The sequence below is a fragment of the Talpa occidentalis genome, unplaced genomic scaffold (assembly GCF_014898055.3).
Source record: "Talpa occidentalis isolate TD23 unplaced genomic scaffold, MPIMG_talOcc4v2.1 talOcc4.4, whole genome shotgun sequence".
NCBI lineage: Eukaryota > Metazoa > Chordata > Mammalia > Eulipotyphla > Talpidae > Talpa > Talpa occidentalis.
The window spans coordinates 57,624,829-57,636,010 of NW_023604295.1; the positions used below are offsets into that span (position 1 = coordinate 57,624,829).

At 36.6% G+C, this 11,182-nt stretch overlaps 1 protein-coding gene across 8 annotated transcripts in view; it reads left to right on the forward strand.

Moving 5' to 3' along the window:
• The window catches only part of CBLB (Cbl proto-oncogene B), a 200,051-nt gene that overhangs the window by 163,456 nt on the left and 25,413 nt on the right, over nucleotides 1-11,182 (forward strand). For 4 of the 8 annotated variants that reach the window (XM_037525618.2, XM_037525619.2, XM_054700632.1 and 1 more), the window contains exons 13-16: nucleotides 2,775-2,869; nucleotides 6,556-6,699; nucleotides 10,293-10,390; nucleotides 10,498-10,629. In XM_037525618.2, coding sequence (XP_037381515.1) covers nucleotides 2,775-2,869; nucleotides 6,556-6,699; nucleotides 10,293-10,390; nucleotides 10,498-10,629 — 469 coding nt within the window. The remainder of the gene's footprint in view (nucleotides 1-2,774; nucleotides 2,870-6,555; nucleotides 6,700-10,292; nucleotides 10,391-10,497; nucleotides 10,630-11,182) is intronic. The other 4 variants (XM_037525620.2, XM_037525616.2, XM_037525615.2 and 1 more) reach the window with 3 other exon arrangements.

The window sequence follows — 11,182 nt, forward strand, 5'->3', positions numbered from 1 at the left end:
AATGATAAGGATATGAGTGTTTTTATCCTGAAAGAGATAAATGCTCTTGAATGCTCCTTCACAGAACATAACTACACATAACTATAAGCAAGTTATCAAGATACTAAGCACCAAATTAATGGTTCAGAAGAGACACTATGGCATTTCAGAGGCAGAAGAAATCCTTGCATTACTATTTGTTGATAAAGAGTGTTTCTAATGTGGCAGGAGAAAGTACCATTTGTATTTTAAAGCATATTAATAGATTGTTTCACAAAATTAGGAACGAGTCACTTAATTCCCTTAGGTTATTACTCTCTTAGAGAATAAACTACATTACTAATTGTACTTTGGCTTTTTATCAGTGCTAGACATCATCGCCTGCATTACAAGACCTGTTGAAATTTAATGGTAGTACACAGGAATATCATGCAACATCCTGCAGGTAGTGGCAGCAAAAATGATTTTAATATATTATCTCATTTACCTAATGTGCAAGATCTTAATATCAGTAAGTGTTCAAATATATTGACTTTTTTTCCAGGTGTGTTCACAATATTCTATTTGAATTATGGTTGGATTGTTAAATTAAGGCCAAGGCCTCCCCGGTGGCGCAGTAATTGAGTGCAGGGCTGCGAAGCTGCCCGCAGCCTCTGCAGCACCGGTTCGAACCCCGGCCGCCGGGTGAGGGTCCCACATGGCGCGCAGACCTCTCCTGCTGCCCGCTGCTCCCCTCAGCAGTGTACTTCATCCGCCTGCCTGTTCTGCTCCCTGCTCTGGCTCTGGTGAATTCTCTCACACCCCCCCCACCCCCGCGCTTCCGACTGTACCCAGTGCTTGTATAAATAAATAAATGAATTTTTAAGAAAATTAAAAATAAAAATAAATAAATAAAGGCCAATACAACAGAAATGGTTACTTCCCTATCTCCCTTGTATTCAGTAAATGCTGAAAGTTGGGCCTCCCTGGTAGCTCGAGGGGTTATGGCACAGCACCAGGAAGCTATCCTCGGATTCTATCCCCTGCCGCCCAGGGAGCTACCCACATGGTGCAGCAGACCTTTCCTATCTCACCCACTGCTCCCCTCAGCAGTGTATTTCAGTCAGTCTGCCTGTTCTGTTCCCCACTGTCTCTGGTGAATCCTCTCAACCCCCCCCCCCACACACACACACACCTCTGGCCTGTACCCCAGTTCTTGTATGCATAAATAAGTCTTTAAAAAATAAATGCTGAAAATTTAGATATCAACATTACTTTCTTCTAAAAAAGATTATTGCATATAAAATCCACATTATATTTTACAGAATGAATTTTTAATGTATTTGTGACAAATATCAAAAAAAAATTGCAAAAATCTTTCTTGTATCCATTTCAGCAACATACAAAGGACTACAATTAAAGATAACTAAAATGCTCATTATCATAACGATCATTTGCTCCTTAAAAGGAATTTTTTAATGTTAGAGGATTTCATTGAACTTTACAATGATTAATATCTAATAGAAATTCTTCTCTCTAGCCAAGTATAAAAAAGTCTGCCTTGTTCCGTTATCTGCTTCATAGTCAGAAGCCTGTGATAAAATCATTTCATTTAGAGATATATTTTGTCATAGTATATTGACTCTAATGAAGGGAAGCCTGAAAAAGAAATTGGAATTATAGCACAGATCCTAGTTTTCAGAATGAAACTTTAATGCTATAAAATTTTGATTGTATAGCTTTGAATTGCAAACATTCTTTGAATTGCAAATGTATTCTTTAAACATTTTCCTTTACTTAAGTTGATAGAGAAGGCTATATGCTTTTCAATTTTGTTTTCTAAAGCTTAGACCCCATTTTAGAAATTTGAGGAGATGAAAAAGAAATCTGGTGGATTGTTGATTGGATTATCTAGGAGTATTCACATCAGATTACATCCTTTTTGCCTCAACATCAACTTACCTTTTAAATATGAATTAATGAGAAAGAAATGCATGGGTAAAACTAATGATTGTTTAAAGATCTTAAGATAATTTTAATCTTTTTCTTGTGAATAGAATTTTGCAACATTATTCTCTTTTGTTTCTTTTAAGTTGTTGATTAACAAAGAGCAGTTCAGGAAGGTCTTGCGGTCTAACTGAGCAACCTGAAAAGCAAAATTCTGAATTCAAAGTAATTAACAATGACTGTCATTGCTTATGAGCAAAGTAATAATTTTGGTTTGTGTTTTTCACACACTGAAATGTTTGTTTAAAACTGTTTGCACTGTGAAAGCCAAGAAAGGTCTCTGGTTAACACCAGTAGTGCTGAAGCTACAACCTTGAAAGAAGAAAGGCATTTCTAATTAAACTCATGTTTTGCTTTATTGAGTAGTTCTAAAATGTTAACCCCAGAAAAATATAATTTAGGACACTTTTATTTGGAAGGGGTTGAAATAAGAATTGCACCAATATGGCTGCTTTCCTTAAAGCATCCTTACATACAATGCTAACGTCAATAGAAACTGATCCTTTGGGGAAAATTGTACTATCTAAATATATCTGATCAGTAATCATAGTCTCTCTCATAGTATTCTTCTTAATATATTTGTGAATCATGTTGTATTTTATTTGTTTATATAGTTAGGTAACACTTTGGATGATGGTAAATAATTGCTACAATAATAATGCTAAAGATTTCCTGAGTTAAATATATTTCACTTGATTAAATAAACGAAAACAATATTTTCTCTTTAAAACTATAGATTTTCTGAGTTGCCACTGCTTTAAGGCCCTCCAGAAGTTAAATTCTAAAGTAACTCTTGGATTTCCTTTCAGGTCTTCTCCAATGGTCACCTGGGAAGTGAAGAATATGATGTTCCTCCCCGGCTGTCGCCCCCTCCTCCAGCCACTACCCTTCTCCCTAGCATCAAGTGAGTGTCATTGAATTTGAAGATCAGTTGTCTATAGGTAAAGAAAGATGTGGTAAAAAGTGGCTGAGGTTCTCAGTACAGACAGTACAGGGTAAATAGAAATGCATCAAATAAGTGTGAGCCAGGCAGATTTATAAAATACCAAGTACAAGATTTTTCCTGATTCTTTGCTGATCACCACAGCATATCTTTGAGTTCTCCAATTTCCTCATTTATTTTATTTTTTTTTTAAAGATTTATTTATTTTTATACAAGAGCTGGGGTATAGGCCAGAGGTGCGGGAGGGTGAGAGGATTCACCAGAGGCAGAGCAGGGAGCAGAACAGGCAGATGACAGAAACACACTGCTGAGGGGAGCAGCGGGCGCGGCAGGCAAGGTCTGCGGCGCCATGTGGGATTCTCGCCAGCCGGGATTGAACCCATATTGCAGAGTTTGCAGACAGCTTCACAGCATGGCACTCAACCCCCTGTGCCACCGGGGAGGCCCCTCCAATTTCCTCATTTCTCAAATCCATTCACCGCTAAGTCCTATTAATTGTTCTTTTGAAGTTGTTCATATTCAACTAATAATACCTATTGACATAGCTTCTCCTCATATCTGGACAACTGTAAGAAGCTAGATCTGATTTTATGATAGAATCTCAGAATTCCCATCAATGGGATTTAAAGCTAGAATCACATAGTAGCCCAGATGTCTCATTGAAAAATAGGGACCCAGGGCCTCCCCAGTGGCGCAGCGGTGGAGCGCTGGGTTGCGAAGCTGCCCACAGCCTCTGCAGCTCTGGTTCAATCCCCGGCTGCCGAGCGAGGGTCCCACATGGCGCACATACCTCTCCTGCCGCCCACTGCTCCCCTCAGCAGTGTACTTCGGTTCTTCTGCCTGTTCTGCTCCCTGCTCTGGCTCTGGTGAATTCTCTCACCCTCCCTCGCTACTGACTGTACCCAGTGCTTTTATGTAGTATGTATGTATGTATGTATGTATGTATGTATGTATGTATAAATAAATAAAGCTGGAGAAAATTACTAAAAATAACATATTTAAAAAAAAAAGAAAAAGAAAAGTAGGGACCTAGGAGCCACTTTGTGACAGTTAAGTGATATGTCTACCGAGGTCAAACCAGGATAAAATCAAATCTCCTAATTCCCATTTTTCCTACTCTCTATGTTAGATTAGGCTGCCTATCTTTCCTCCAGTGTATTTGGTTCACACAGCTGAATTAATTTAAATTTTGCTTTCCCCAGATCACTTTCTTACTTAAAACCCAGCAATGTGTTTCTTCTCCTGTGCTCTTCTGTTAGCAGTAAGATATATAGACTTTACCCAATTAAACTGTTCAGTAGTTCCAAATGCATACTCTGTGACCTTGTCTTGATTTTATTCTGGCTTGGTGAGGTTTTTCATGCTGTTCTCTCCTATACAACACCTATTCAAAATATTCTAAATATTTTGTTTAGGACAACTTTGTAACTTCTCCAGTTACAATGATAGTAACAAGACTGATTCCCGTTCATCTTTCTGTAGTTTATTTCTACACATTTAATTATGTACTCTGCTGTGCTGCTTCCTAATTGTAAAGTACCTCTCCGCATTAAAAAGATTATAGGTTTGGAGGGTATAACCTTTTCTTAGATTCTCTGATTTTCTCACAGCAACCTTACTGCTTTTACTTTATAGTGAGTACACTGAGAATACCTGGTTGGTTAATTGACTTGAATTTTAGCTGCTAAGATCCTCATTTCTGATTAAAGCTGCTGCCGCTTTGGTCTTCGGGCTTCTTCACTCCTTCCTTTACTGGTGACTGAACTCATATTATACATATGAACACCAAACCATGATAAGCTAGATCCCATCCCCCCAGATATTTACAGTATACTTTAGAAAAAAGCTCACATTAAATCACTAGAGAATATTGTGACTAAAGTGTACAATTCTAACTTGGAGGAGAGTGTGTTACAGACTTTGTAAGTCAAGGATATTTCATAGAATGGAAATTTCTTGAATCCTGACAGTGGGATCAATGGAAAAAGGAATATTTGAGAAAAACCAAGAGTGTTCAATTTGACATCACTCAGTCCATCATGGGAAAGTAAGCTAGTCTGGCCATTCTCCAGTGGCAACTTTACTTGGAACTGCTAGGTATATAATAGACATTGACGTTGCAGTATGCATTGTCTGTCTAGTAGACTCTAAATCAGTACGAACATATGATAGTCTTGCCCCAAATAAACTATATATGCAGTAAAATTTCTAAGCTCAATTCTAGGCTGTATTGATATTTATAAGAATATGTAGAAAAGTTAAGTTTGACACCCCTCCTTTGGTGCCCAGCATATCACCATTTGCAGTTCATATACTTAATTAACTGCCTTCATGTATATCTTTCATGGTTCAGCCATAACAGGTATAATTCTTGGGTTATTAATAATATTAGCTTGTGTTCTAGGCAGTGACAGTGGACTTCCTGTCACCACATCGCTGCACATACATCTCATAAACTCTCACTTGAATTCCAGGATCATTCAGAAAACAAGAATTCAAAAATCGGTTTTGAAAAAGTCTTCATAGATGGATGAAATTTTAGAGAAGTCTTAGGAAAGACTTTTTCTCATCTGAAGTTTCTAGATTGAGAGATACCATTAAAGTTGAAAACCTTCTTGCAGTGAGCACAAAGAAAAGCCCTTAATGTTCTCACAAATTATAAACGATCTTTAGCTTGATGGCTCATGTACCAAAGACCTCTTGCTCCCTCTACAGAAGGTGCTTCAAAATTGCAGTCAAAACATTTTTCATGAGGTTTATCATGATTCACAAAAAGTTTTAAATCTATATTTCCAATGTCTTACAAACCCATTGGGCAGGTTTGTGCACTTCACTTTGGCATTTTCCACTGGCATCAGCAAGAGTTAGATAAAAGTTCAGTAGTGACAACTTGAAAGAGAGTAGGTTTTTGTTTGTTTCTTTGGATTTTTTTTTTTACTCTAATGTATAAGTAAAATGCTTGAAAATTTAGGTGATTGGTTTTACTCATTTTCTTGCATTTTTATTATGCCATGAAATTTAAGCCATAAAAATAATGTGCTCTAATTTAAAGACTTTATAAATTCTCCTATTTACTTTCAACAGTTTTAGTCCTTTTTAGTTTATGCTTGTTAGGGGAAAAAAATAGCAATCTGAATGGCAACTTCACAGGAGAAAGAACTGTTCCATTTAATTAAACTGGATGTATTTTCAACTATAATAGTCACAAGAGAGAAAATATTCAACCTTTCTGTAAAAACTTCATTAATATGTAAAACTGCCATGCACACATATTTATCATTTTAATTCACCCATTTAAGTTATATTGGAACAAAATGTTAATATTTTAATAACTTGGATTTGAATGCTTTTCTGCATTTTCTGTTACAACTGAAGACAATTTTGTTTTATTTGACAGAGTACTGGTTTCTCTTACTGTGCCATTTAAAATAATATGTATGAAAATTTTTATTCCATCAATAGTTTCAACAAAAGTTTGAAAATCCTTTTCGTTTGTGTTTTGTATAAGAACGGTTCTTCTAAATTGAAAAATGAATACACATGGTAAACTAGCTGCTTTGATTTGAATATGTCACAGGGGACTTGCCTATTCTATGTTAAAACTAGATTGGACTTTTTTTTTTTTCTCCCCCCACCCCTGCTGGTAGGTGTACTGGTCCATTAGCAAATTCCCTTTCCGAGAAAACAAGAGACCCACTAGAGGAAGACGATGAATACAAGATCCCTTCATCCCATCCTGTTTCCTTGAACTCACAGCCATCTCATTGTCATAATGTAAAGCCTCCTCTTAGGTAAGAACTTGGGTGGCTGTTTAGCACATCACATTTGCATAAGCATAACCATTCATGCTGTTTGTTTTTAAGCAATTGAATCACATGTAATTCTTATTTCTTTCTGAAAGCCTATTCTTCCAGTACACTATTTTCTGCATTACTCTTCAAAGAAAACTAAGAGGCAGATTTCCCATTAATCAGTAAGTCATTTTACTTAGTTGACTAGTAAGTCTAATTGGAACATTTTGTTGACCCTTCCCTCCCAAAAACAAATTATTCATTAATAAAACTTTGCTATAGGTTACACATGATGGTGATTAATGCATTTTCTTTTCTTTTTTCTTTCAAAATTAACATAGACATAACATTTACAAAAGATAGCCTAGGCAAAATACATGGTGCATATGTTTTCCCACAATTGTTGATAACAACTAGAGACTGACACAGTCTCACTTCATTTTCCAAACTGGTAAGAAAGAATACAGCAGAATCCAGTATTGCCATGGAGCACAAAAAAACAAATAACCAAATATAAATAGGCTTGCCACAGATTAATGCATTTTCAATGTTATTTTATCTGTTCTAAGCATATATGAAAAATGTTAGTGCTTAGAAACTAATGTATTATGACAACTTCCCTTTGATTTTTTTCTTCATGACCTACAGACTAGACTAATTTATATTCATCCCCCTTCTTTTTTTTTTTTTTTTTATAGATTTATTTATTTATTTATTTATTTATTTATTTATACAAGCACTGGGTACAGTCAGAAGCACGGGAGGGCGAGAGAATTCACCAGAGCCAGAGCAGGGAGCAAAGCAGGCAGAAGGACCGAAGTACACTGCTGAGGGGAGCAGCGGGCGTGGCAGGAGAGGTCTGCGCGCCATGTGGGACCCTCCTCTGGTGGCCGGGGAGCAGCCGGGGATCGAACCGACGCTGCAGAGGCTGTGGGCAGCTTCGCAACCCAGCGCTCAACCACTGCGCCACCAGGGAGGCCCTCATCCCCCTTCTTGACATCAGTGTAGTTTTATTGGATCTTGGTGGGGGGGAGGGGAATCTGAAATTGTTTACCCGAACTGCTTTTTATCAAGCATGATTTTACTTTTTCTTGGATCAAATAAGAATGTGAGCAGCAGTGTTTTTTTTCTTGTCAATTGTTTAATTCTCGCTCAAACTGGGACATCCTTGGTCTTTAAGAATCAGCCTTATTGAGGGATATCACAGTTATTAAAAGTGGGTGGTATGTATTGAAATATTAATCTCTAAGTAGGATGCAGCTGCATTTATATAATTGAATTAGTAAACTGTAATGATATTTTTTCTTTTTAATTAACTTCAGAACCTTCTGAGCTCCAGCTCCTTTGTACCACATCCCTGAAGCTATGCTAGACACACAGAATAGGGCTCTCCTATTCGCCAGCAGTTGCTGGTGGCCCAGCCTTCTGCCTCCCGGTACTCTAGATTGACTGACAGATAGGAGAACCTTTGACACTTCAATTATCTATATCATCTTTATTGAGTGTGCCATTTCCTTTTTGAGGTCAAGTCAATCAATTGAAAGCATTTTATGAGGGGAATGTTTCCTTCTTTTAGATGAAAACTCTAAAAAAAAAAAAAAATCTAATGCCTGTCTAAGACTGAGGTAGAAAATGCAATGCAGGGGTAAGGGAAGCCAGGTTCACTTTAACTAGGTATCTGTCTTCATGAGTGATCCTGGTTAGAATTACCAACCCTCTGCAGAATTAACCACAATTATTAACTCGCTGCGGTCTAAGCCTTTGTGTTTTAAAGAACCAAAGCATTTCTTGCTAATTGCTGGTGTTTAAGACATTTGTTGATAAAATAGTATCATTAAGAAGACAAATAATTAAAAAAAGACAAATAAGTAAGGGCGGTTTGTTATATCAGAACCACCAAGTGTCTCCTCCCCTATTAGCAAGAGAAAATTTGTTCCTTTATATCAAATACAGATTGTTAGAACTTTCAGTTCCTTTGGCTCCTAAAAATATGTCATAATTTTTTAAAAATGAAATAAAATGAGTTTGTCTCTTTGAGATGATTTTTTTTTTTCTGCTGAGCAGTGAGGGATATAATTTTAATATTTTAAATTTTGTCACATCATATTAGATTAAATTTTTTTGGTGGCAGGCCTCCCAAGTCCTGAAAATAAATTTGAATTATACCCACCATTCCATTTTTCTGCTGTTACAGAAAAGTAATTAATGTTGATAATCACTTATTTTAATTGGAGTGAATTTTTTATCTTACTTGTTCATGAAAGCTGTTAAAATACCTCGTGTTTTCTACAAAGCATTCTTAAAGGTTAAAGACTGCCTTTCACCTCTGTTCCCTATCCCTTTGGAACATCAGGACAAATTGTCAATATGTGGAAAAAGTTGAACAGTAGATGAATAATTCAACTCCGTTTCAGTAAAAGTCCATCATCCTTATGAAAATTCAATATTTTTAAATGAACCATCTCTGGCCCTTTAAAGAGAAGTAGCCACCAGAGAGAACAGAAATGTACATCAGATGAAGCACTCTAGATCTATTCAAATAACCTTCATTATGTATATACCTTTACTTTGCCCCAAGAATTCCTAGTAAATCAGAGAAACTTAAAATACAAACTCTGCTTTCTATAGCTTTTTAAAAAAAAATAGTTTATTCTTTGCATTTCAGAAGATTAGGGTTCTCTCCATCCGGTATTTGCACCCATTTCACCCATAGTCCACCACCATAATCCATTGTGTTCCCTTCCGTCTTTGTTGCTACCCCTCTCCCCTTCTCCATACTTCTGTTGTTTTCAGGGTTAGCTTTTAAGGTTGTCTTTGATTCTTAATTTGGTTTCTCTATATTCCCCTTACTAGGAGAAAAACATGGTAAGCAGAGTTCGTAGCTGTGCAGCAGCTGTGTATTTGCTGAAAACAAAACATGCTTCTTATCTCTCTTTGCTGCTACTTTCCCAAACCCCAATTTTATCTATTGTGTACTTGCAGTATGATTCAGAAGTATTAATAACCAAACAACAAAAACATATTTTTTGTTTTTTTAAATTTTAATTTTATTTTTATATTCCCCATACAATTGCAACCCCCTTATTTTGACCCCAATCCCTCCTTTCCCCGCCCCCCACCCCCCCATAGAGTATCTCTGGTTCATAGTTGTTGATTTTGATTTTTACTTTCTTACAGTTATTCTTTTTCCTGGTCTCTTATTTAAGCTTTTTAGATTCCTGCTATGAGTGAGACCATCCAGTATTTTAACAAAAATATATTTGCCTTGGTACCTTTTTCCTTCAAAAATTTGACAAGGTAATACCATGCTCTCAAAATGATGTATTAATTTCACGTAGGTCTAGATAATCCAACAATTTCTGTGGTTTGGCTTCACTTTTAAAAAGGGGCTATTTGTCTTTTGCAGGATATTTACTTCTTTTAAAAGGACATATCAGAGTCTGTAGAAATTACTTGTACTTTTTCTAGAAAAGAGGAAATACATTTTCAAACTTTGTTATATAAGCAGGCTGGTTAGTTGCCATCATCAACCCAAATGATGTTTAAATGGAAATCTTTATCCTTATAATTTTTGTCCTTGATCTCTGCTTTAGGTCTTGTGATAACGGTCATTGTATATTGAATGGAACACACGGTACCTCTTCAGAGATGAAGAAATCAAACATCCCTGATTTAGGCATATACTTAAAGGGTATGTAGAAAACATTCTTTGTGCTATCTTAATGGTCAGAATTTAAAGGCAAAGTTCTGTGCCACTGTTGAACTGAAAATACATTAAGATTTTGTGTTATCCTCTAGGAGATGTTTTTGAGTCAGCCTCTGATCCAGTGCCATTACCACCTGCCAGGCCTCCAAGCCGGGACAACCCAAAGCATGGTTCTGCACTCAACAGGACGCCCTCTGATTATGATCTTCTCATCCCTCCATTAGGTTGAAATCTTTTAAAAAAATTTTTCAAAACCCTCACCCTGACACTTCTCTCAATTAATATCTGAATTAGCAGATTTCAGAGTTCAGTGCAGACTCACTGGGTCATACATTTGCCTGAATTAGAACGGGTCCCCCCCGGTGACGGTGGCATTCCTTTTCACATTTATTGGTAGATGTCAGCAGTGATGTAGTCAGTCAGGGTTTTAGCAAGTTAGTTCTGTGTACTAAAAGCCGTTCCAAAAACTTAGAGCATGGTTCATTGCCCCAGATGTTGTATTCCAGTAGATTTGAACTGTGTACTTATTCTTTAGCATAAAATGACCCACTTTTACTCAGCTAATTACGTAAAAATACATATTTTATTGTAGTGAGACGAGAATATTGTCTTAATTGTTGTAACTATAACACATGAAAAATGTGCTTTGTTTCAAAGTTTAGTATGAAACAGTACATTAATAAGTGTTTATGCAGGGGTGAAGGTACACATTGGTGGGCACGGGTGTTAGTTAGCAGGTGCTGGGGTCAAGTTTATTTCATTAATTCAGGTAGGCAG